The sequence below is a fragment of the Gracilinanus agilis genome, chromosome 2, assembly GCF_016433145.1.
Source record: "Gracilinanus agilis isolate LMUSP501 chromosome 2, AgileGrace, whole genome shotgun sequence".
NCBI classification, from domain to species: domain Eukaryota; kingdom Metazoa; phylum Chordata; class Mammalia; order Didelphimorphia; family Didelphidae; genus Gracilinanus; species Gracilinanus agilis.
Genome location: NC_058131.1, coordinates 41854366 through 41875472, shown reverse-complemented (window position 1 = coordinate 41875472; position 21107 = coordinate 41854366). Strand labels below are relative to the sequence as shown.

The following is a 21107-nucleotide window of genomic DNA, read 5'->3' as shown; positions in this document are numbered from 1 at the left end:
TCTCTCTCTCTCTCTCTCTCTCTCTCTCTCTATCTATCTATCTATCTATCTATCTCAAAACTCTCTCTCAGAACTCTCCTGGAGATTAGATCTTGGGGTATCTACTAGCTTCTTCTGTGATGACTACAAATATGCCTCTATCTTTTTTTTTTAAGATTTAAATATTTTATTTTTTTAGAAAAATTTCTCATGGTTACATGATTCATGTTTTTACTTTCCTCTTCACCCCCCCTTCGCCCCTCCCTCCCATACCCAATGCACATTTCCACTGGTTTTAACATTTGTCATCAATCAAGACTTATTTACAAAACATGTTTCTATCTTAAGGAAACAAAAGCTAAAAACCAAACCTACACTAGATTCTACTTCCCCCCCAATATATAGTTTTTTATATCCCTTTCTCAGAATCCTAGAAAAAGCTGTCTACTAAGTTTATTGATTAGGTAGGATTGTAATTTTAATTATATTGGCTCTGCCCATTCATGAATAATTAACATTCATTTGTTATTTAAATCTGACTTTATATATGTATAAGTGGAAATTTTATATCCTTTGGATTTCATCTCCCAAAATTCTCCCCTCTTCCCAAGGTTCCTTTTTTTCCCTGTTTGTTTACCTGCGTCCTTTAGGTTATTGTATTTAAGTTTTGGGTAAGGCTTCTCTCTCTTTTTCCACGTGAGGAGCTCCCTGCTTTCTCTAGCTCTCTAGTTAAACATTAATAACTTTTTATAAATATTATACTTTGGAGATATTGAATATTAATTTTAAATTCTACATATAAATAGTATTTTATAATTATTTTCATGTAGTTCCTGGGTTTGTTCTGGCAAGTGTACTCTTTGGTATTTTATCCTATCTGTGGTTATTTTAAATGATGTATAATATCTCTTTCTGTCTCTTTTTGTAGAACTTTGTTAGTAATATGTAAAAATGCTGATGATTTATGTGGATTTATTTTATATTCTGCTACTTTGCTAAAATTATTGATTGTTTCAGCTAACTTTTTAGTTAAACTTCTAGGATTTTCCACATATACCATCATATTATCTTTGCCCATTCTGATTCCTCCAATTTCTGTTTCTTCTCTTATTGCTATTGCTAGCATTTCCAATGCAATATTAAATAAAATTAGTGATAATGGACATCCTTGTTTCACTCCTGATCTTCTTGGGAAGGCTTCTAGCTTATCCCTGTTACATGTAATACTTGCTCATGGTTTTAGGTAGAAGCTGCTTATCATTTTAAGAAAAAATCCATTTATACCTATGCTTTCCAGTGTTTTAAATAGGGATGAATATGGTATTTTGTAAAAAAAAAACTTTTTCTGAATCTATTGCTATAATCTTATGATTTTTGTTATTGATGTAATCAATTTTGTTGATAGTTTTCCTTATATTAAACCATCCCTGTATTCCTGATATAAATCCTTGTTTGGTCACAGTGTATAATCTTTATGATATATTGTTGTAGACTTCTAGCTAGTGTTTTATTTCAGATTTTTGCATCCATATTTGTTAAAGAAATTGGTCTGTAATTTTCTTCTGTTTTTGCTTTTGTTTAGATACCAGTACCATATTTGTCTCATAAAAGGAGTTCAATAGAACTCTTTCTTTACCTATTTTCAATAATTTATTTAATATTAGAATTAGTTGATCTTTAAATATTTGGTAGAAGTCACTTTCACTTATAAGTCTATCTAGTCTTGATTTTTTTTTAAACCTTTACCTTCCATCTTGGAGTCAATACTATATATTGGCTCCAAGGCAGAAGTGTGGTAAGGGCTAGGCAATGGGGGTTAAGTGACTTGCCCAGGGTCACACAGCTAGAAAGAGTCTGAGGCCAGATTTGAACCTAGGACCTCCCATCTCTAGGCCTGGGTCCCAATCCACTGAGCCACCCAGCTGACTCCTTGATTTTTTTTTTAAGGAAGTTCATCTTTGGCCTGTTTAATTTCTTTTTCTTCTAAATAGGTTTATTTAGATATCCCATTTTCTCCTCTGATAGTCTAAATAGTTTATATTTTTCTAAGTATGCTTCCATTTCATTTACATTGTTGAATTTGTTGTTATATAATTGGGCAAAATAACTCTTAATAGTTGACTTGATTTGATCTTCATTGATGATATAGTTACCCTTTTCATTTTTAATGCTAGTGATTTGGTCTCTCTCTCTCTCTCTTTCTCTTTCTCTTTCTCTCTCAAATCATATTAACCAATTGTTTGTCCATTTTATTGATTTTTTTATAAAACCAACTTGTAATTTTATTTACTAGTTTATTAGTTTTCTTATATTTATTTTTTATTAATCTCATCCTTAATTTTTAGGATTTCCAATTTGGTGTTTAGTTGGGGAGTTTTAATTTCTTTTTCTAGTTTTTAAAACTTGCATTCCTAATTCATTGATCTATTCTTTCTCTATTTTATTGATATAAGCATTTAGAGACATACAATTTCTTCTAATCACTGCTTTTCCTATATCCCAATGGTCTTGGTATGTTATCTCATTATTATTCTCTACAATAAAATTATTTATTATTTCTATGACATTCTTTAATCTATTTATTCTTTAAGATTGTTATTTAATCTCTAAATAATTTTTACTCTCTGTTTCCATGATCCTTTACTAAACTTAATTTTTATTGCAGTATGATCTGGAAAGGATGCATTTAGTATTTCTGCTTTTCTGTATTCAGTTGTAAAGTTTTTGTGCTCTAATATTTGGTCAATTTTTGTAAAAGCATGTACTGTTGAGAAAAAGGCATACTCCTTTCTATTTCTATTCGGTTTTCCAGGTAGCTATCGTATTTACCTTATCTAAGATTTCGATAATCTCCTTGACTTCTTTCTTTCTTTTTTTGGTTAGATTTATCTAGTTCTGAGAGGAGAAAGTTGAAGCCTTCCACAATTATTGTTTTGCTGTCTTTCCACCTATTTGTTTTTTTTAAATAGTTTTTTTTAAAAACCCTTAACTTCTGTGTATTGGCTCCTAAGTGGAAGAGTGGAAAGGGTGGGCAATGGGGGTCAAGTGACTTGCCAGGGGTCACACAGCTGGGAAGTGTCTGAGGCCAGATTTGAACCTAGGACCTCCCGTCTCTAGGCCTGACTCTCAATCCACTGAGCTACCCAGCTGCCCCTCCATCTATATGTTATTTAGTTTTTTTTCCTTTAAAAATCTGGATGCTAAAAACATTTGGTGCATATAGGTTTAGTATTGCTAATACTTCATTATCTATGGTATCTTTTAACATAATATAGTTTTCATGATTATCTCTTTTAATTAAATCTATTTTAATTTTAACTTTGGCTGAGATCATGATTGCCACAGGGCTTTTTTAAATCAGTTATAGCACAGTATATTCTGTAGCCCTTTATTTTTAGTCTCATTTTTAAATGTATTTCTTGTTTCTTTAATTCTCTCATTAAATTTTTTTTTTTTGTAAACAGCATTTTATTGGATTTTTTTACCTGTTATGCTATCCATTTCCATTTTATGGGTGAAATTATCCCATACACATTCAAAGTTATAATTACTAGTTGCGTATTTGCCTCCATTCTATTTTTACTGTTCCCCCCACCCCTATTTTTTCACTTTATCCTTCTCTTCCTCTCCTTTAACCCTATCCCTTCTCAGAAGTCCAGTTTTCCTTTGACCACTACCTCCCTAATCAACACCATTTTAAAGGATCCCTTCCTTATCCCCTCCCCTTTATCTCCTAGTTCTTATTCCATCCACCCTTCTAAGAGATTCTCCCTTATCCTTTCACCTTGCTCTCCTATTTTTAAAATATCAATTCTTCTAAGAATCCTTCCTTTATCTCATCCCCTTGTCCTCTTTTTTCTTAATCTATATACCCTTCTAAGAGTCCCTCCCTTATTCTAATCCCCTACCCCCAATTTCTCTGTTAGTTAAGAAGACTTTTACCATTTTACATGTATGGGTTGTTCCATCTTTAACCTATTTTTTGATGAGAATAGGTTTCTAGCACTACCAGCCTTTTACCCCCTCACTATAACAGTTCTTCCATTCACACCTCTTTTGTATGAGATAATTATTCCATTTTAATTCTTCCTACCCTGTTCTTTGGGAGGGGAGCTCTTTTTATTTATTATATTCAACTTGATCTCAGGCCTTCTAAATATATCATTCTTAAGAGTTACAGACAATATTTTCCCATATAAGAAAGAAGTAAACCTTTTGACCTTACTGAATCTCTTATAAATTGATCTTCCATGTTTATTTTCTTATGTTTTTTTGTTGAACAGTTTTTTACTCAGTTTTGTTTTTTTCCTTAAGAATAGCTGAAAGTCTTTAGTTTTATTAAATGTCCACTTTTTCCCCTTATATAATTATACTCAAATTTGCTGGGTCAGTTATTCTTGATTATAAACCCAACTCATTTGCTCTTCAAAATATTGTGTTTCATGCTCTTTATTCTCTTAATGTTGTGGCTGCTAAGTCTCGTGTTATCTTGACTATAGCTCCACAGAATTAAATTTTTTTCCTGATTGCTTGTAGTATTTCTCCTTAATCTGGGAGCTACAGAGCTTTAACAATAATGTTTCTGTGAGTTTTCATCTAGGAGTCTCTTTCAGGGGGTGATCAGTGGATTCTTTCAATTTCTATTTCATTTTCTGGTTCTAAAACTTCTGGACAATTTTCCTTAATTTCATGAAGGATAGTGGCTAGAGTATTTTTTTTTCATCATAACTTTCCAGTAGTTTGACAGTTCTTATATAGTCACCTCTCCTTGATCTGTTTTCCAGGTCATTTGTTTTTGTAATAAGATGTTTCATATTTTCTTCTATTTTTTTCATAATTTTGATTTTGTTTTATTATTTCTTATTGTCTTAAGAAGTCATTAGCTTCCCCTTGCATGGTTGTAAATTGTAATAGTTATTTTCTTCAATGAGTTTTTGAATCTCTTATAATGTTTGACTTTTTTGTGTTTTTCTTGATTTTTTTGTACCTCATTTTTTCTAACTTTTCCTCAACCTCTTTCATTTTTTAAAAAGTCTCCCTTCTCTCTTAGAATAAATATTGTGCATTGGTAATAAGGCAGAAGAACAGTTAGGGCTGGGCAATGGAGGTTAATTAACTTTCCCCAGTCACACAAGAAAGTATCTGAGGTCAGATTTGAACCCAAGACCTCCTATCTCTAGGACTGGCTCTCACTCCATTGAGCCACTTAACTGCCACCTTTCATTTAGTTTTTAAAGTCTTTTTAAAGTTTCTTTCAAAAACTTTTTAGACTTGTGATCATTTTATGTTTTTCTATGATGTTTTAACTTCACTGTCTTCTGAATTTGAACCCTGGTCTTCTCTATCCCTATAGTAGCTATCTGGGGTTGGGTTCTTTCTCTTTTGTTTACTCTTTAAAAAAAATTAGTGGCCAATAGGCTTAATTGTTAGCTTTATGCTAGCGTTTGGTTCTTCTCCCAGGGTTTGGGGCATGATATGTCTCAGATTTTTATGCTATTATTTCCTGAGTCTTATCTGGGAGCCTTTGATCTCTTGGTTCTTTCAATTTCTATAATTTAGGGCCAGATATTATCCCCCCCAGCTTAAACACCAGTCTGTGAGTGACCTCAGATGCTTCTCTCTACCCCTAAGCCCCAATAAAAGCCCCTGGTAGTGGTGCCACCACAAGCAAATGCTTTTACTCCCAGCAGTTCTTAGGTGGCTGGAAACGTTAGCTTGGCTCTCTGCCCTAGAACAACTTAGGGACTCAGCTCTCCTGGGAATGACCACTGCCAAGAGGGTCCTCACTTCTAAGCAACCATACTCACTTGGATTTATTTATTCCTCACTCCTCTCCAGAAGCCACCGGCTCAGATGGTGTGGCGTCTGGTCAGTACACTTGGGGACCTGTCCAACCCTCTCACAGAGAGTGGGTAGAAATCTCCTGAGCTGCCTATCTACCGGTTCCCAAGGCTTGTTGTTTGTTGATCCTGTGGTATTTTCCCTCACTTACTTGCACTTCAATCAGGTGAGACCACCACCTCAGGAGATTAGAGCCTTCCTCCCAAGTTGTCCTGGTTTGGGGTGAGTGTTTCACCCCCAATGCTTAACTATTTCTGCCACCTTAAAGTTGACACTAAGGTACTATCTTTGTTTATTTGGGGGAAAATTTGGAGAGCAATATAATTTCATGCCCTATTCCACCAGCTTCCCATAATCCACAAACTGTTGTCTTTTGTTTGCTTCTTGAGAGTAAGAATTGTTTATTTTTCCATCCTTAGCACCTTGCCCAGGCTCTGAGTCAGGGAAACCTGGATTCATTCCTGCCTTTAACATATACTGACTTTGTGACTTTAGCCTAGTCATATAGGATCTGTAATGATAGGATGCTTTTGTATAAAGTAATACTAATATAAAAACAAACTTTGAAAGACTTGGGAACTCTGATCAATGTCAAGGACCATTCATGTCTCCAGAGCTTCTAGGACAAAATGTGTTATGATGCTAGAATAAGGATGGAGCATGGCTGATGCCTGAATTTGTTTGGATTCACTATATATATTTGTTGTGAGTACTTTATCTTTCTGTTTTCTTTTTACTCCCCCCTCCCCCCACTGGGGCAGGGGTGAGACAAAATAAATTTTTGCTAATTGTAACAAATTAACTGAATTAGAAAAAGTTATATGAACTGCAAAGAAGTTGCCATTTTGTATCTGTAGAGGTTAAAATTTCTTATATACACCAATGAAATGACCAGCTTTGTTTTTATTTTTTTATTTTTATTTTATTTTTTTTAAGCCCTTAACTTCTGTATATTGGCTCCTAGGTGGAAGAGTGGTAAAGGTGGATAATTAAAAAAAAAAGTGGTAAGTGGTAATGGGGGTCAAGTGACTTGCCCAGGATCACACAGCTGGGAAGTGTCTGAGGCCAGATTTGAGCCTAGGACCTCCTGTCTCTAGGCCTGACTCTCAATCTACTGAGCTACCCAGCTGCCCCCAGCTTTGTTTTTTTTTTTTTAAAAAACAAAAAACAAAAAACAACCCTCCAACTCCTTGCATAGTGCTCTGCACATAGTAGGTGCTTAAATGCCTCTCATCTTGTGTTTCCTCCTTCTCTCTGCAGAAACACTATTTCCCCATTGATTACAGGATCAGTGTGCCCTATGAGGGAGTGCTCAGACTGGCCAACATCACCAGGCTGGTAAGAATAAGCCCTTTTGCATTGCGGGAAAGAGTGCTGGGTGTCACTTGACCTTCATCACTTCGGTATTCTCCTTCTTTAGAACTTCAGATTCTGTAATCAGACTACAGTGATGGAAAGGCAGGGCTTCATTTTCCCCAACGAATTAGGGCGAGATTATAAATTTCTATGGTTAAGATAATATGAACTGGGGATATTTTGCCTTGAAAAAGAATATGGCAACAGAAGCATACTAGCTCTCTTCAACTTCCCTTATGTTTTCCTGCAGAGGATAGAATCAAGAGCTTTAGGTAGATGGGGCAGAGATTTCTGTCTTGATGCAAGATAGTTGCTTATGACCAGAACTAATTTTAAAAAGAATAGGAGATGTCTTGGAGTAGTAAATTTCCCCTAGCTAAATGTCTTCAAGCGAAGGCTTAAGACAAAGGCTCTGGCTATATCCATAGTGGATATAAAAAATATGGAAGGTAAACCAGCAAAGATATTAAAAAGGAAGCTATACTTATCAAGTTACTGGCCTTACTTTTCTCACAGTAGCCCAAAGATCTCCTATTAGAAATACACATTTTTCTAGAACTTTCAGGCTTGTTCCTCTTTAAAATAACCCTTTTAGTCAAGTCAAGAAATATTTATAAAGTGTCTAGTATATGCCTGGCATTGTGCTAAGCAGTGACTACAAAGAAAGGCAAAGGACAATCCCTGCCCTTGAGGGATTAATAATCCAGTGAGGAAATAGCAGGAAACAGAGGCAGTCTATAGGCATGTTGGAATTTTATAGAAGGCAGAAAGCAAAGGTTGTGATTTGCACATCAAAGAACAGATAGCAAAAGGTAAAGAACTATATCTGGCAAAGTAATCAACTAGTCAACAAAGCACTGGGATTATAGCTGGAATTTGCAAGCTAACCATTGTCACTGAAGCTATAATTCATTGTCTCAACTCTGTTCCACGGGCTATCTAGGTAGGTATGTAATCTGTTGCTCTTCAGTAAATGACAGTAAGAAAGTTAAGCCAAAAATTCTCTTATCACAACACCTATCCTGTACCCGTGCAATTGAATTTTGAACCCAACTGTTAGATTTTATATTTATCCCCATCGCATTTCTTCTACTTAGATCTGGCTCGTCTTTGCCAAGATCTTTTTGAATATGGACTTTGTCACTTATTGTTAGTTGTATCTCTCAGTTTTGTGTGATGAACTAATTTAATAATTATGGCATCTTTTTCTTCAGCCAAGTTGCCAACCATCATGTTGACTAGTATAGGGACAAGGATAGATTAATGGGACTCTCCCTTAAAGACCACCCTGTCATTTGACATTGCCCCATTAATCACTGCTCTGTGCATCTAGTGATGTATCTAGTTCTGAATTCATCAGCCTGTGAGCCAACCTACGTCTTGTCCACACAGATAGCAGGAGAGTTTCTGTCATGTGCCTTGCTGCAGTCTCAGTGTCTCTATGTAAATTCCTGTAGCCCAATCATTTCCTTTTCTCCGTGGCCCCATAATAGGAGCTCTCTTCCTCAGGTGCTCCACCCCATGAATGATGGTCCTTCCCTAGGACCCTTATGGAAAGCGAGCTCATCAGGCACTCCTCACTTTGTAGGGAGATAAGATATGCTTATGAGTCTGAGGTCTAGTTAGGCTGAAACCCTGGAGTGGAGGGAAGGTGAACTTTGGGTCTAGTAAAATGTAAATGTGCTTTTCTGCATTAAAGTAGAAATTGTGGAAGCTAGATGGGGAAGAGGATAATGGTGGAAATCATAAACATCCCTTAGCGCTGGACAGCTCTTTTAGGACAGTGTCAGCTTTAAGTATGTTGGGATTTCTTCTGTTTTCTTTCTAATTCAGCTAGATAAATATTGAATTAATACCTTTCGTGTTCAGGCATGAACTGCTTAGGGAGGATCAGTTTATGGAAGTCCCAGAAAATGGGCATGAGAAAGTTCTATATGAGTGGAAAGATATGACAGTGATAATTAGAATCTTGTGGTCTGCTCCTCATACTCAGGTCTGGGAGGGTTCAGGGTGGGGCTTTGCAGACTTCCCAGGAAGATTCATCCCTTTTAGTGAAGCAAGGAAGGTTGGAGGTGGATGCAGTACTTGTAGGCTAGAAATAGTGCTGAAAAGGAATAATAATCATGCTGCCTCCCAAAAGATTCCTCTTCTTATTAACATTCTTTCTGGGTTCAAAGGGAGTGCAATGGGTGTGCTCTGGCATATACTAAGAAATGACCAACAATGGAAAACTCTCCAAATGTTCAAGCCTCCATTTCCATCCATTGCCTGACTCTCTTCATCTCAAACCTATAAATAATAGTTGTGTGATTTATTAGCAGCATCAAACAACACGTCCAGATCATAGAGATAGTAAAACCATTGGCATGGTCTGAACATGGCAGCCTGTGTGGATTTCTTTCTCTTGCTTCCACACCCTCTCCTTCGCCATGCTTTCTCCTCATCAGCTGGAGGGGGAATGAGAAGGAAACTGGAAAAGAAATAAGAACTTTCCCCAGCTCATGACTCTGGAAAAACAAAATGGAGACAGAAGTTATCGGCTGGATTTTGTTAGCTTTCATGAAATGGTGATAGTTCTAGACCGTTTACATATGCTTTCAAGCTGCTTTTGTCTCCTCCTCACCACCATGTCCTCTCTGCAAAGAGATAGCCATTTACTTGCTTTTGTATAAATGGAGATTTTGAACCTTGGACTGCATCCCCCATAAGTCCTTAGTATTTCCCAGAATTCCCTTTAATCTCTCCTGCACCTCCACATTTGCATGGTCACATTATTGTTTTATATTTGGCTGTAACTCCTTCTTCTTTCTCTTTGGTTCCTGGGAGCAAGCTGGTTAGTACCTCTTAGTCTCTTTTGTTATTTTATTATTAATAAAATATTCACAAATATAACATTTAGTATTTTGCATATTAATTTTAATCTCCACACTTTACATTGCTTTGCTTTTGGTCTGAGGGGGCTGCATGGCCACTGACTCAATGCAACTCCAAGTAGTGGGCAAACATTTATTAAGTGCTTACAAAATGCCAGGCACTGCGCTAAGACTGGGGATAGATAGAAAAGCAAAAATGTTTCCTGTCTTTAAGGAACAAACATTCTAATGGGGGCGATCTAGATACATACATTGCTATATGTAGGAAATATGAAGATCACCTGAAAGGGGGAGACTTTAGCATACCCAACAGAATGATGCCACTCAGGGAATCACTTCTTCCTCCTGGCTGCGCGGCCCTCAAAACCATGGGAATGAGTCCCCTTCGAGCACACCAGAATGGAGAAGCAGGCTCTCCTGTAGACTTGCAAGCCTTCAAACTGGCAAATTCTCTCTGCCCAGTGAGTGAATCTCCATTATCTGTTAGGATAATGGAAGTCTCCACTATCAGTCATGATGTCACGAGTGGAATGCACATTCCTTGAGGGCAGGGACTGTTTTGATTTTAGCACAATGCTTGGCACATAGCAGATGCTTTATAAATGCTTGGCGATGGATTGATTAGAAGGGCATGATCTAAACCCAGGTCTATTCATGATGACAAAGATGACATTAGTAACTCGTATTTCCTTAATACTGTGTTTCCCTTGGTTATTTGTAGCAACAGGCGGAGGTGAGTCAGTCAAATCTGACATACCTGTGGGCAGCACTGAACTGCAACACCATGGAGGTCATCAAGAACGTTCTATTAGAAGATCATCCATCCCGGAATTATATTAAGGAAATACATGAGCTTCTGATCTATGTCCGGGATATTGCAATGGTAAATTTCTCCCTATTAGTCTCTCTTCCTCTCCCTTTTGGCAGGTGGTTGAGGAAAAGGGGTCAGCATTGATGCTGGCTGACTTGGGCACAGAAAAGCAATGAGTTGGGGCTGTGCGACAGGAAATGAGGAGAAGACAGCCATCTGTGTGTCATGGGCATTGGAGGTCCCTCTGTATGCAAGCAAATGGAGGAGGAGAGAGAAAATTATTAGGAAGAATAATGGGGGTGGGGTGGGTAATGGGCCCCTTGAAATTCAAAGATGAACCATTGATATATGTGAGGTGGCAGGGGGAGAGGCAGTGGGAAGAACCTTGGACCAATAGCCAAGAAACCTAAGCTCAACTCTGTAGTTTTGTTGGGTATCATAGTTTCTAGGGTAACAGATTCTAATTTCATAATCCCCCCTGAGATCCTTTGGAAGACTAGTCTCCTCAATGGATCTTATAAACATAACCAATTTATAAATGTTATAAAGGGATAAAGAGATGGTAAAAGGGAGTCTCTAAGGGCCTGGGAGTCTGTAACCAGTCTAGCAGGAGATTGGGGTTTGTTGATGACAAAGTTGAGCAGTCTAAGCTGGGAATGAATTGGGTATTGGAATAAATTCAAACCCTGCTAGCTTGGTGCCCAGTGTATCTTCATTGCTAGCTGTAGGCTCCTTTAAGATGTTAGGTTGGTGGCCCCTCCCTGCTGAGGTAACTGCCTCCTATTGAATGAGAGCAGAACCCAGCAGGAAACCAAGACTCGAACTTCCTGCCTACAATGGAGGCTTAGATATCACTTGCACAGTAACTCCAACTTTTCAGTATTCTTTCCTCTCCTTAGCCCCAGATGGAGTTGGAATGATCACAGGATTCACAGATTAAGGTTAAGGGATTTATTTGAAACTGGGAAGGGAAACTAAGGTAAGAGGGCTTAAAGTGTTGCTAAGCTGTTACTAAGGGCAACTGGCAGCTGCTGGCAAAGGACCTAGATGGTCTTGACTGGCTGAGGGCAAGGAGCCCTCAGCCAGAGATAACTAGACTGGCTTGATATTATTTGATCCACCAGCTAGACAGATGATGTTGTTGGGTTGCTCTAAGGATGGTCCTAACCACTAGGCTATCCTATTCTAAGTTCCTACCCACAATCCACCTCCCTTCCACCTGGGGCCCCTGGGGGAAAGGTCAGGGGTAGCGAGTTGTCTGGGTGAGATCAAGGAAAATCAGAACCTAGGGTTGGGTGGGCTTTTTATAGCCACTGCCCAACTGCCAGTTGGCACCTGCCCCATGGTGCATGCCATTGGCAAGATTCTATTCAGGGTAACTGACAGGTTTGCCTAGGGCAATATTGCATGCAAAATCCCTGCACTACATAAATTACAATAATTTGTGGATAAAAGGGAAAGAGAACAAACATGCTGACGTAGACAGGCTATAAATTGGGTGGAATTCTGGGTCTAATCCTCTTTCCTTCCTGTTGGTGTCTTTGGTGGAGTGGGGATTTTTTGAGTAGGTAGAAAAAACTTAGTCACTTGGTTCTATTGTGTCAGATAATAAACTTTATAAAAATAATACTTTAAGTATTCAACTTTAATTTTAAATCCTACAACTCCTAGCTCCATCACTAATCAGCAGTGTGACCTTCAAAAGTCCCTTAACCTTATTCAGCCTCAGTTTCTTCAGCTGTAGAATAGATGTGGGTGGGTCAGACTTTCCTTACCCACCTCATATTGTTGTGAGAATAGAATGATGTAATATTTATGAAAGTCCTTTGAAAACTAGAGATGTAAGTTATGTATGCTCTTCTCTATTGTAGAATATCTTTCCAGATTCCCATAACTCTTCACTTCCTTTCTCAATGCACACACCTCTCAGGTGTCATCTTTCCTCCTGTCCGTTTTAGCCTGAATTTGAGATTGTATCACCTATCCCAGTGCTGGTCACATAAGAAGTATTTAATAAAGGCTTGTTGACTTGACCACCACATGTCACCCCTCCTCTGGAGCCCCCTAGGAGATCCAGTGGCCATTTCTTTTGTGTCTCAGGATGTATCTACTTGGGAATGTGAAAACCTACAGCCAGAGCTTGGAAACTCAAGGAGCTTTGCTGATTTTTTTTAAACCAGCATCTGGGCATGAGAGGGCTTTAGGACTGAATCATATAGTAGCTTGTTGTCTTTGGTATAGCTCTTGTCTGCTATGTGGCGCCAGAGTTCAGTTTCCTGGCAAATGTTGCTGCTGGAATTTTTCTTCATTTTAATATTTTGGGCATGTAGGAGGAAAAGTAATGGAGCCAGCCAGGAGTAGGCACTAGAAGAAATTTTCCTTCAAGAAAGGTTTCCCGTTGCTTAATGAACATCTCAAAAAATGGGGTGGCCCCATTCACTGCCTTCTTTGCATTCAATGTTCTGGCCTCTGGCTGGCTGAGCTTTGGGTTCTATAAAGCCACTCAAGCCTAGGAGCTATCTTCTCCAACATCCCTGTTGGACCAATTGGCCCCCCAGATCTTCCAGACCCGGGGAAGCTGCTTCCTGTCAACTGATACAGGCTGAAATCCAGCACTTTAAAGTCCTTCAAATTCTTTCTGAGAGTGCCAGGGTCTTGGAAATGGATCAGGTTACCCTGACAATAGCCTGGTTCCATTCTGTTCCTTTGATGTTCTCCTGAGGAAATATAGCACTTTCTTCCAGCTTTTTGTGGTTGCCATTTGTGCATTAAGCATCTTTCAAAAATGTGCCTAGTGATGGCTTGCCCATCAGACTGGGAAGCCAGTTTGAGAAAGTCCTCAGAAAAAGGAATCATGCCCATCTCTCCTTGGCATCCTAGGAGGGCAGGTTGGCACAGAGGTTGTGGCAGCGAGTACTTGAATGGCCTGTCCTTTTGCCAAGAGGTGGGGAAATATTTTTCACATCATTAGTTTCCATATCACTAGGGAGGGGGCTCTTCCTGGGACTCCTGGCTTATTAAGTCATTCTTCTCACTTCCTTAAGCACAAAGACACAAACTAGAGAACTAATTTTTTTTTAACATGAACACTTTTCGGCGACTTTTAACACCTCAGTGGTAAAGAATTACAGTTAAGCAGAAGAAATCACCACATTGGCCATATCTGACAATAAATGCTTCATTCTGAACACAGAATGTTCCCCTCTTTTCCAACAGGAGGGGGCCTGCTTCATGGTCATATCCAGAGGGTTGACGACGTTGTGCGTTGCCCCTGGTTAGATCCAGCCAAGAGGATCAGAGATGGGACTTGACACCAAAGATTTTCTAATTCTGAGGCCACTCTCATTTCTTTCTTTTTCTTCTAAAACCCTTACTTTCTGTTCTAATGACAAGTCTAGGACCGAAGGGCAAAGGTTAGGCAAATGAGGTTAAGTGATTTGCCCCGAAGCACACAGCTAGGAAGTGTCTGAGGCCTTTTCTGAACCCAGGTCCTCCTGACTCCACGCCTGGCATTCTATCCACTGTGATACGTGGCTGCCCGCCTTCCCCCCGCCCGCCTCATTTCTTATGGTGCACTGACATTCCATAGGTACCTGTATCTTAATTCCCCAGTTTCTTTGTTTCAATTCTTTGCTATAATAGAAAGTGTCCTTGTAAACATTTTAGTCCATGTAGGCCCCTTTCTTTTTGTCGTCGACCTTCTTGGAGTAAATACTTTGAAACTAAGGTTGGTCAAGTCAAAGGATATATTTAATTTTGTGAATTTTCTAGAAAAATTCCAGATGATTTTCCAAAAGAATTGGATCATTTCATAGCTTTTCCATCAGTTCGTCAGTACAAGGCATACCTGTCTTCTTAGAGTTCCTCCACCATTTCTATCTTTGTCAATCTGTTGGACATGAGACCCTCAGAATTATTTTAATTTGCATCTCTCTTTTTAAACATTTATCTTCTGTCTTAGGATTAATTATTCTTCTGTCTTATAATATCTTCTGTCTTAGAATTAATTAGAATTAATATTATATATTGGTTCCAAGGCAGAAGAGCAGTAAAGGTTAGTCACTGGGGGTTAAGTGACTTGCTCAGGGTCATACTGCTAAGAAGTGTCTGGTGACAGATTTGAACCCAGGATCTCCCATCTCTGGGTCTGGCTCTCAATCCACTGAGCCACTTGCATATCTCTTAATATTAGTGATTGGGAACGAGCTTTCCTACAGTTGGTGATAGTTTGCATTTCTCATCTTGAAAACTTTCTGTTTACATACTTTGACTATGTATTTATTGGGAAGTAGAATTTATGCTTCGTATTGATGTCATTTCCTTATCTGTCTTGGCCATCAGGCCTTTATCAGACATATTTGCCACTCCTCTCCCTCTAGATAGCTTGTTTATTCTTGCCTCTATACCTTTGCTTAGGCTCCCTCTGCCCCACTTTGTGCTAGATTCTACTCATCCTTCAAAGCTCTGCTCACATTTCACATTCTCCAGCCCGCTTTCCAATGGGACCTCCTTCTGCAGCCCATTGAGGTTGCTTCAGCTCTGATTGTTGCACGTCTGTTGTGTCTTGAAGCCCCTTGAGGGCACATACTAGATCTCGTGCCTTTCTGTCCCTCATTTAAATTCTCCAAGCCTCGGTTCCCTCATATGTAAAATGAGGGGTTTGAACTCGGTGGCCTTAGAGGTTCCTTCCAGCCAGGAAGCCTCTTCACCCTCCCCCCATTTGATCATGGGATTGAGAGCAAGAAGGGATCTTAATTTACCAAAAAAAAAAAAACAAAAACCACCCTTTCATTTTATATATAAGTAAACTGAGGCCCAGAAAGGGAATATGATTTGCCCAATATTATACAACTCAATAAAATGCCTGATATCAAACTCTTGTCTTATGGTAAACCCACTGCTTTTCCTTCCATGCCAGGAAATTCTAAACTGTCTTTTATTCTGGGTGATCTGGTGAAACCTGTGGACCCCTTCTGAGAATAATGCTTTTAAGGGCATAAAATAAATAAAATACATAGGATTACAAGGGAAACCAATGCCATTGAAATAGTTATCAATGTATATTTTAAGAAGTTAATGAGTAAGAACCCCTCTCTTCTCTTTCTTCTACCACCTCTCTGGCATTTGCTGGAACATTCCTACTAGTGGGGTGCTGCTCACTCTCCCCTTATAGACAGCCCCATTCCATGGTTAGAATGTTCTTTCCCCAAGAGTGGAACCAAGATGGCGGCTTAGTAGCAGCGAAAGCCGTAACCACTCTGATAATCCTAGAATGCTCTTTCTCATCATGAATTAAAATCTAGCTCCTGTTTTGCTGTGATTTTGCTGCTTGGAGGTACACAGAACAGCTTTTATCTCTCCCAGAAAGGTAATCCAGCCTTAGGTGGTGACATCAAGAGAGGACCAATACCCAACAAGTGAGAATGGCAGCCATCCTGGTGCATCCTGCTCTGGCCCAACCACAACTGCACATCAATAAAATTTAAATACCGACTGTGTGCCAGATGTCTGAAGTATTGAATTTCTTTCTATGAAAGACTTTGATAAGCAGGAAAGGATACAAAGTGGGGCTACAAAGATGGAGGAAGGCTTAAGTCCATGCTTTACTAGGATTGGGAAGGTTTTTTTTTTCTGGAGAAGAGAAGAGTGGCCATGAGAGCTGTCTCCAAGAGAAGCCCTTTGAAGGGTTGCCATGTGGAAAAGGATTAGACTCGTTCTTCTTGGCCCCAGTGGAGCAGCACTAAAAACAGTGGGTGGAGGTTGTAAAAAAGATAATTTAGGCTGGATGAAAGGGAAAAACTTGCTAAGCCTCAGAACTGCTCCGGAATGGAGTATTCTGCTTTGGAAGATGGTGGGTCGCCTATCACTTGAGAATATTATACATACCCATGCATGGATGACTACATGCTGGGCTTGTTGTATGGTGGAATCACGAGTGGACGCTTAGCTACATGGTTCCTGCCCCTCCATGTTTTGGTTCTGCTTATTGTTGAGTAGATTCCTGTTTGGGTAGGGGTCTGACTACACGGCCTCTTGCCGCCCTCAGCTTTTGGGATTCTTCCTCATGGGCTCTTTAAATAGTTGAAGGTCTTGTCTTTTATTTTTTTAATTTTTAATTTTTATTTTGAATATTTTCCCTTAGTTACATATTTCATGTTCTTTCCCTCCCCCAAACCCCCCCCCCCAGCTCCCCCCTTAGCTGACACAATCCCACTGGGTTTTACATACATCATTGATCAAGAAGGTCTTGTCTTTTATTTTTTAATTTTTTTGGTTATTTTTGGTTATTTCTTTTATTTTTAATTTTTATTTTGAATATTTTCTCCTAGTTGCATATTTTATACTCTTTCCCTCCCCCCAATCCCCCATAGCCCCCTTAGCTGACACAATTCCACTGGGTTTTACATGCATCATTGATCAAGAAGGTCTTGTCTTTTAGAGATGGTCCGTGTGCTGGTCTGTAGGTTCTACATCCCCGTCCCTTCTGCTGTCTGATGCGGCTTCAGGTCCTCTCGCTGTCCTGCTGCTCTGCTCCAGCTGTGCGAGGTCCTTAAATCAAGGCACCCAGAACCGGATGCCCATACAGTTGGACCGGTGGCCAGGACTGTGGTGCCCTGTCTCCCACGGCGATCTTGAAGGGTCGTGTGTCTCTTTTCTAGGGCCAGCAGGTGCACCCCCAGGTGGAGAAAATCTTGACTCTTGCACACTCCGACAGGGACCAGAAGCTGGTGAGGCCGAAGGCACTTCTGGACAACTGCTACAAAGTCATGGACCTGCTCTACTGCTTGTGCTGTAAGGATGGTGGGGGCGGGGGGGACCCTGGGAGTCTGGGAGGGAGGAGGGTGATGGGCCTCGTCAGGGTGCCGAGGGAGCCCTCAGGACCTGGGTCAGCCACCGTGTGCCACACGTCACCCCTGGGCTGTGCTCCCTGGACTTGAGTCGGGGAGCCAGGGATGCCTGGATGAAAGGAGACCCCGAGGAAGGCCTTGAAGATCATGCTCTAGCAGGACTGTGGAAGGGAATGGGAAGGGCTTTTTCTGGAGAAGAGAAGGCTGACTCCAAGAGGAGCCCTTTGGAGGGCTACCATTTGGAAAGGGCATTAGACTTGCTCTTCGTGGCCCCAGAGAGGCAGTACTAGAAACTGTGTGGATCACTGTCTTCTGATTTCTGAAGAGCTTTCATGTGAGGGTTAGTCTCGGGCTTCTTGGCTCTACATCAGGGATTCCCAAACTTTTTTGGCCTGCCGCCCCCTTTCCAGAAAAAATATTCCTTAGCCCCCTGGAAATTAGTTTTTTAAACATTTTAATAGCAATGAATAGGAAAGATCAATGCACCTGCGGCCATCACCACCCCCTGGATCGCTGCAGCACCCACCAGGGGGCGCTGGCGCCCACTTTGGGAATCTCTGCTCTAGAGGGTCAAACAAGGAGCAATAGGTGGAAGCCGGAAAGAGACGGACGACTCAGTGTTGGGGTCTGGAAAGGCTTCTTTACAGCAGGAGCCATTCCCGAGGACAGCGGCCTGTGTCGGGGCTGCTGGGTTCCTCCAGGAGAGGTTAGACGGCCCCAGGGATATCTGTGTCATTAGTTAATGATATCCATGAATGGGCAAAGTCACCCGTGAAGCATTCTATCAGTGCCACCCGTCGGGGTCATCAAAAACGAGGATTCCGCTAGGTTTGGTCTGGCCTGGATGCCTGCCGAGGACTCTTCCAACTCTTAAAATCCGGAGACTTTCTCCTGTGCGGCCCGGGATGTGGCGCCCACTTAGGCGAGAGTCACATTTCGAGCAGGTTCCCAGCGTGTTCGTTCTCGGGGCATCTTTTGGAGAAGGCGGCTTTGTGTCGTACCACCCGCGCTGGGTTCCTCGGGTGGGGAGATCACCCAGTGCTGCCCCCCCACCCCATTCTAAGGGGAAGAAACGGAGACCCGGAGAGATCCTAGGTCTAGACCTGGACCTGAAGGGGACCTCCAGAGGTCACATAGTCCAGGCTCTTTCCTGAGGTTAGGTGACTTACCCAGGCCCACAAATAATGAGGGACGTGGGATTTGCACCCGGGTCCCCTGATTTCCTGTCTTCTCTCCCAGGTAAAGAGAGCAACATCCAGAATTGGAAAGACTGCATTGTGTCCCAAGCTCTGCCCCGCAGCCAGCACCCCCCTCCACAGTGTGCTGGCCCAGTCACTCTGCTCTATCGCTCTGCACAAGCCCAAACATCCGTGGTGGGGGAGAGAGCACTGCGGCCCCCCCAGGCGGAGGCTGACCCTTCAGGGAAGGTGCAGATGGGGGAAGATCGCTTTATACCCTGAGCAAGGCCAACCCTTGACTGTGCTCCGGAGCCCAGTGGGACTGCTCGGGCCCACGAGTCTCACCTCAGCCCTCGGGAGGGAGGCCTTTGGAAACCCCCATCCCCACCCCCATTGCCGCCTTGGGAATAGCCCCTTGTGGAGCAGCTCAGAGAAGGAGGCTCCTTCCTTCCTTCCAAGGGAACCTCGAGCCGGAGAAGAGCTCGGCTGGCTTCCCCCCCTCCTCCCCACGAGCCTCGCCTCTCTCCTCCTCCTCTCGCCTCCGAAGCCCGTAGGGACTGGAGCTGGTGCAGGCGGCCCTCGGCCCCTTCCCACGGACTCTGCGCCCCACTTGTCCGCTTTAGACCTTGCCCTCCCCCTTGGGAAGTGGATCCCAAGCCCCTGCCGGTGGGGAATGAAGAGATGGGGGGCTCCTCTGTACCACCGGAGTCCTGCCAGATTTGTTCCACCTCAGAGACACCCGGGTGGCGTGGGGAGCTCCGTCCAGGAATGGCCAGTGGGGGTGGGAGTGGGCTAATAAAGCCAGGGAGTGGCCGTTGGGGAAGCTGACCCCAAAGGAGCTCCCACTTGAGTCTGTGCCTTTAGGTTCAGGAAAAGTCAGATCTCGTCCAAAGGGCAGAGGCCAAAAGCAGAAAGGAGGATGCCATAAGAGCGCTTTGAGCTCCTCCCAAGGAACACTGGGGGACCCCGGGGCCATTACTGAGAGGGGAAGGGGAAGGGGACAAATCTAGAGCAGCCCAGCAGCATGTCCCCGGAGCCCATGGCCTGGGATGCTGTTCTAGGAGAGCTAGGATGTACCTGGCGAGGCTAGTGAGAATGCCCGCCCTGTGCACCCCGGAGGATCCTCCTCGTAGAAGGAAAACCGCATCCTAGAGAGGGAGGGGCGCGCTGGTGGGCCGCTCTTACGGGCCTGCGGAAAAGCTCGTTGGGCCAGAGTGTGCTGGAAGCCCTTTGGGCCAGGTTGGGGGATTTGGGAGGTCCTTCTGGGGAAGGATGAAAGCTGGGGCTCTCTCCTCTTGGAGAGCCCCCATTCCCTGATGAGCGCCCCCAGGAGGCTCACCAGCTTCTGGGCTGCTGCCCCCCTCGGCCATCAGAGCCTGCCAGGGGCTGTAGGGTGTGTGTGGGGATGTGGTCAGTGGCCGCACTCACTGCGGACGGCCTGGGCACCGGGGAGGAAGAATGGGCTGTATTAAAATGCCGTGTCTTGCCATGCTGATTCTCTTCCATTTCTTTTATTTTTTTCTATTAAATACTTTTTTTTTCATTTTATTTGATTTGTGATTTTGTGATTACCTAAATGTGGCAGTTGAGCAGGGGTGAGGTGCTCTCTTGGGGCCCAAGGTAGCCCCTTGGGTGCTGGGCCTGAGGCTGGGCCGCCAAGGAGGGAAGGACCAGCTTTTCCTCTTGCGTGCAGGAGTACCAACACAGCCCTTTCCTGGGATCAGAGATTCGGAGCTGGAAGGATTGTCCAGTATAAATTCCCTCATTTTGCAAGTGGGGAAACTGAGGCATGGAAGGTTTAAAGTATTTCCCCAAGGCCACACAGGTTGTAAAGTGATAGGTGGGATTTGAAACGGGGTCCTCTGGCTCCTAACCCAGCGTTTTCAGAGTACCATATTGCCTTAACGTACCAGGGCCTGGCTTTGGGTCCTCCCTACTGTCTTTTATTTTCCCTTGCCCTATTTTCTTTTTTTGACTAAATTAGGACAAGAAGATGCTTCTAGCAGGTGCAGACTAACTCCGGAGGGGCTGGGGAGCCTTCCCGGAGCTTCAGCTGTATCTGGCACTGGGTGAGGGGAGCCGTTCCATCAGATCACAGCCAGCTACATGAGGTTTTGAGTTTGCTCTGCTGGTGTGGGATGTACCCCCCCCCCCCCCCCAGCGTGCCCTTGGCAAAGTGGAAAGCCGATCCACATTCCCTCAGGCCAGGGCCCGTGGGCTC

The 21107-nt window shown here is 42.3% G+C and overlaps 1 protein-coding gene across 1 annotated transcript; it reads left to right on the top strand.

Moving 5' to 3' along the window:
* Positions 1-6976: 6976 nt before the first annotated feature.
* On the top strand, positions 6977-21004 carry IL34 (interleukin 34; the record flags this gene model as incomplete). Its single annotated transcript, XM_044660469.1, has 5 exons — positions 6977-7012; positions 7081-7158; positions 10771-10932; positions 17520-17652; positions 18948-21004. Coding segments are annotated over 5 exons (630 nt in total), but the record flags the coding sequence as incomplete, so codon positions are not given.
* Positions 21005-21107: the final 103 nt, after the last annotated feature.